Below are 6,175 nucleotides of genomic sequence, written 5' to 3' on the forward strand. Positions count from 1 at the left end.
ATTGTATTAAGAAAACAACAACAACAACAAATAGCTCCATTTACCAAATCCCACATATTTGATAAATGTCCTCCCCCACATATACTTTTCGGAAGTTTTTAAGGTTTTCTTAGAAGTATACACATGCACATAAAATAACTTTAAAACAAATCTATTTTAAATAAATTGGATAATGTAAACTCATTGTTTAACATTTTAAAAATATATACCAGTAATGGTTATCTTTATTCCCTACCAAGCTGAAAGCATCCAAACACCATAAAAAATGAGAAAAAAAATACAACATTTTTCTCATTATCTGGGCTTGTGTAAGCTCTTTCTACATGTTTTCCCATTAAATACTCTTGAACAAAAAATTGGTTATTTATTTAATGATGAACTTAAGAAAGCTAGTCAACTGTTACAAGGATCATAGGTCTTAGTCCCTTCCCAAACTGAAAAATGTAAGAACTATTTCTGTAACCAGGAATATCAAATGAGATGAAGATAACAGAAAATAATCTTATAAATTATGTTAGCAAAGTTGCTACAGAAGAAAAAAGATAAAACAAAATTTTAAATATGAAATACTTCAACTCCTTAAAAGCAAGGTATCAAACAGGATGCTAAATATTAAACAATCATTATTTTCCTTTATAGTAGGATGATGTTCCCTGCTGTGCGAACAATGGCTATCAATTCAGATAAATGAGTCAAAAGAAACACAGTATAATGATGTAGTATTACTCCCCAGAAACGTACCATATTCACAGGACTGCTGTAAATCAGAAATTATTCGAAGGATGTTATTCATCAAATTTGACCTTTGCTCATTTTCTAGAATGCTGCCGGTTGATGGGTATGCTGAATCAATATATGTTAAATCTGACAAATAGATACCTGAAACAAAATGAGATAAATGAGTGTTTTCTTACTTGTAGTTTGGAAGAGCATGATAAAAGTAAGAAAAAGAAAAAACCCAAAAACCTAGTTCATCACTACATTTAAATATATGCTGTATTTAGGATTTATTGTTAATACACCACAGCCTTGCTAAATCATAATCACTGAGGCATAGGTTTCCATGGATTTGGGGTCAGATACATAAATAATATTTTTGTAAATGTTCTCTTATGAGGGTATCTTGTTTTTATTTCTATTTTAAAGTTTATTTACTTATAATCCCTACGCCCAACGTGGGGTACTCGAACTCACAACCCCGAGATCAAGAGTCAAGTGTTCTACCAACTGAGCTAGCCAGGTGCTCCCGATGAACTTTATAGCAGTTCCCACGGCATTAGACATGAAGTATTTGTGTACTGTCTTGTTCTGAAGATAGACAGTTGGATTTCTGAAACTGCATGTGACTACAAACTGAAACTCTTTCCCCCACTGCAACCCCACTGCCCCATTTCTCTGTGCAAACAAAATAACCTCCAAATATAACTTGGTTTTACCAGTTCTAGATATGTAAGGCGACACATGTAAAGTGTGTAAGAAAGACAACTATAGTTGAAGAGAAAAATACACTTTCCTACTTTTTACCTCATTACTGCACATTTCACGGACTCTGAAAAAACCACCTATATACCACATACACTGACTTCCAAAAAAGCCCTGTGTTCTTTTTTCATCCTGTTTCTTTCATCTTGACTATTTCCAAGACTTATCTCTGCCCATCTCAATTTTATTTAATAACTAGGTCAGTGTCAACTGTTTTTTAGTTTTCTCACAGACTCCAAGAAAGGAAAGCCCCCCTTTTACAGATGAAGAATCCGAGGTCCACAGATATTGACAGACTAATGCCATGTGAACTGTTAGTAACAGAGCTGGACCTCAGAGTATATACCTGTACCCTAGCTTCTCCACTACCCGCTGTTATAAATTCATACAGTATCTGTAATACCATTCACTTGGTAATTTTTATGACTTTATAATCTGTTTAAACTCTATATCTTATCTGCTCACGACTATAAACTCATTTAAGGCAGCTGCTCTATCTTGCACTCTAAGAACATGAAAATCTTGTGCAGTGTTTTGACAACAGGTGCTTAAAACAACCTAAAATCTTGGGCTGGCAATCCTTTTACTCATCCTATTCATTCTTTTTCCATTCAGGAAGTCTTAAAGGTACTCTTGATGCCATCTATCATAAATACTTCCTTTACTTTAGAGATTCTCAACTTCTTTTTTAATGACTTCAAATGAATCTTTAGCTTAGCTGCTTTTCCTTCAATCTCAGAGGAAGAAGAATCCCTTTTTCCTCTCCACTGTGATTCTGAGTGTGATCACGGCAGCCTCCTCACCCGCCGTGGGCTCCTTTGCAGAGAAGAGCAGAGGCCTACATTTACACCTCCTCTCTTGAAGAAAACAAAATCAAGGTAACTCTGGTCACATCTGATTCCTTCTCTGGACAGGACCCCTGTCCCTTTCGCTATAACAAACAGCTTGAAAGAGAAATAGAGACCCCTCCACTTATTTAATCCTTCGTCTCTTTTTAATGAAATATTTGACACATATAAAAGTTTACGAGTCAGGAAAAATTATGACAGTCTCTGAAATAGGCAAAAAACAAACAAACAAACAAACAAAAAACCAGCCATCCTATCTCCAGTGTATTCTTCCGGACTTTCTGAGCTATCTAACAAACTCCGTAAGTTTTTGAAAACTAGTAATAATACAAACTCCAGTCCATAAAAATGCCAATGCCTTATGTTCATAAACATAACATTTACATAAAATGTAAATGATTAATGTTCTACAGATGTTGACCAGTTCTGCAACTATGTATAAATTTATCGTAGCATTCTTGACTATATGGTAGGTGTGGTACTTTGAATTCTCTCCTGAAATGGTTGCAGTATCCTCCTGATCCCCTTAAAAATTTAATGATTTAAATAGAATCATGACATGTACTCATTTTGTATTTGTTTAAGAATCATGATATTACCATTTTAAAAAGTATACTCTAACTCATGTAATGTTGGTTGTTATCAAGCAATGTGATACCGGTGAATGACCAGGCAGGTTAAGAAGTAGAACATTAGATGTGCTGTTCATTCCTTGTATCATCTCCCTGCCTCCCCATCCAGAGGTAACTAACCACTACTCCAAAACTTAAAATTATTCCCTCGTTTTGTTTTTCCCAAGACATCTGTCTGTATCCCTGTACAATATATTTACTTTTGCTTATGGTTAAATTCAATGATAACATTCGTAAACACAGGTACACAGTAAGTAATTTATAGGTATTTGTTAAATTTTAAAAAATAGGACCTTCTGTGGGGCGCCTGGGTGGCTCAGTGTGTTAAGCTGCTGCCTTCGGCTCAGGTCATGATCTCAGGGTCCTGGGATCGAGTCCCGCATCGGGCTCTCTGCTGGGCAGGGAGCCTGCTTCCTTCCCTTCCTCTCTCTCTGCCTACTTGTGATCTCTCGCTGTCAGATAAATAAATAAAATCTTAAAAAAAAAAAAAGGGCCTTCTGTGATTGCTGTGTCTCACCATTTTGTTTCCAGGAGTTATCTGTGTTGCTAAATGCAGCAGTAATTCCTTAGACTGAGAAGATATTAACATGTAACTGTATCACAATTTACTTACTTATTAGATACTTTTAAGTTACTTCTTCTCTCCCTGCAAGTTGCTGCTGACATTCTTGTAAGTATCTCCTGGGACACATGTACAAGAATTTTCCTAGGATATATCTCATATTATATATATGGCATTTATATGGTTTATTAATGTTCAGCTTCACACTGTTTATTTTTTTTTAAGATTTTGTTTATTTATTTGACAGAGATCACAAGTAGGCAGAGAGGCAGGCGGTGGGGGGTGGGTGGGTAAGCAGGCTCCCTGCCAAACAGAGAGCCTGATGTGGGGCTCAATCCCAGAATCCTGGGATTATGACCTGAGCTGAAGGCAGAGGCTTTAACCCACTGAGCCAGCCAGGCGCCCCTCCACTGGTTTTTAAAGCTTTATCAATTCACACTACCACTGATAGCATTTAAGTTTCCACTAATCCACTCTTGTGCTAACACTTGATATTATCAGTCTTCTTGACTTCTGCCAATCTTATTAGTATAAAATATTATCTCACTGTGTTCTAATTTTCCTTTTCTTGATTGGTAATGAGGTTACATATTTATATTTCTATGAAATGTCTTTTATCCATTTTTTCCTTGGATTTTTTTTTCTTACTGATTTCTAAGTTCTTAATATATTGTGGAAACCAATCCACTTGGCAGTTAAATTTAATCCACTTTTCAACCTACTATATAGTCTGAAATCTGGGGTACCTGGTGGCTCAGTTGGTCGAATACCTGTCTTCAGTTCAGGTCATGATCCTAGGATCCTAGGATTGAGTCCCGTACTGGGCTCTCTGCTAAGCAGGGAGTCTGCTTCTTCCGCTTCTCCCTCATGCTCTGCTCTTCCCCCTGCTCGTGCACTCTTTCTCAAATAAATGAATAAAATCTCTAAAAAAATACAGTCTGAAATCTGTATCTTGTTGAAATTTACTCTGACAAAGGTATAAGGGACCTGCTCATTATTAAATCTTCTCTTGGTCTCCTGTGGCTCTTTAGTGTCTCAGTACTTTTATTATTCCCTTTGTTCTTTGAGGCTTTACTGGCTCCAATGGCTTGGACCTTCCTACTCCCCCCCCCCCCCCACCCCCAGCCAATTCTTCTTCTTCATGTTCCCTAGAAACTGGTGTACTCCATGGTTCTGTCATTAATCTCACTCTGCATGTTCCTTTCCTGGATTATCTTACTTCTGTAGCCTCAACCATCACCTAATTGCCAATGACTTTTCAAATCTCTTTTTAGAACTGAAATCTTTAATTTTCAATTTGACATGCCAAACTAATCATTATTGGTCTCAAAATACATGACATCCCAACTTCTTACCTTGGCTAGAGATATTACTAATTGTTGAAGTTAGAAAAATTCAAAACTACTCAAGTAAAACAGTTCAGGAGAAACTTACTATCTTGTATTTTCTCCCACATTAGGTTATTAGTGAATACAAGAGGATCAAGTAATATTAAATGATCAAGTAATGCATTATATAACATATATCAGAGCCTAAAAGGTGGCATTCCCTCTGTCCCAATGTTTTTAAAACCAGGAAATATCATAGGAAATATCTAAGTGACTTTCTCTTCCTAAGAAATGGGAAGATCTGGCAATAACGAGGCACAGCTGAGAAGGGTGCAGATCCCACCGTATTAACCTTAAAGATGCCGGTTTGTCCTAACTCATTTTCCTTTGTTACTTTACTTCTGGTTTATTTCACTTATTTACATTACTCATCCTATTCTTGTGAGCATTTGTCTTTGTACACCTTGAGTTTGCAACCCCTGGTATACCTATATATGTCACAGAATTTAAAGAAACAATTCTGTCAAAGAGGTAGAAACTGGGCTGACTTTAAATAAACAATGTGGTTTGACAGAAAGAAAAAACAGCTCAAGCTAAGGCAGCAAGGGGGGGGAAGCACATGGTATATATAAAAATTAGAAGCCCTGCAAAATTTTACCTAGAAGCAGCAATCAGTAATTATAGAATCCAAGGAGAGACAGTATGGCACAATGCTTTGGAATTAGATTCAAACCCCAGTTCCACTACTTAGTAGTGAAGTACCAAATCAGTTAAGATGCCCCAATTTTTGTTTCATTAGCTATTGAGCTACTTAATCAACACTTCTGAGTTTAATGAAATATAATAGCACAGTCAGTACTGAACAGTTACTAATTCTCTCTCTAGACTTTTCTAAATCCACAGAGCCAGCAGGGAGTCAGAACTCTCTTTTTTCAGGCCAGGGTTATGTTTGCTTTTAAATCTCTATACATCAACTACTAAGAATAACCTTATTCAAACAAGAGGGGTCATGTTTTTAGATTAGGAGGAAGTGACATTATATAACATCAGAATTTTCGACATATTACACTAATGAATTTCATATACAGACTTTCATTTATATTTAGTAATTATATGTATGAACAGTTTTATTAAGAGACATTACACAGTAAGATATATCACAACAACATCAAGAGTCGTCTATGTTTAAAACCTTCTGAAATGGCAACTTAGTAAAGTGTTAAAAAATTCTCTACAATATGAAGAGTATTACATTATTTCGGTGGCTGCCGGGTGACAAAGTCTAACTCTTGTTCTTTGTAACAAAAAACCAAACTTATCAGC

At 36.1% G+C, this 6,175-nt stretch overlaps 1 protein-coding gene across 4 annotated transcripts in view; it reads right to left on the reverse strand.

Moving 5' to 3' along the window:
- RALGPS2 (Ral GEF with PH domain and SH3 binding motif 2) overlaps window positions 1-6,175 on the reverse strand; it is a 158,340-nt gene that overhangs the window by 36,413 nt on the left and 115,752 nt on the right. For all 4 annotated transcript variants that reach the window (XM_082704089.1, XM_082704088.1, XM_082704091.1 and 1 more), the window contains one exon: window positions 742-879. In XM_082704089.1, coding sequence (XP_082560215.1) covers window positions 742-879 — 138 coding nt within the window. The remainder of the gene's footprint in view (window positions 1-741; window positions 880-6,175) is intronic.

Source organism: Mustela nivalis (genome assembly GCF_964662115.1).
Source record: "Mustela nivalis genome assembly, chromosome: 16".
Taxonomy (NCBI): Eukaryota; Metazoa; Chordata; class Mammalia; order Carnivora; family Mustelidae; genus Mustela; species Mustela nivalis.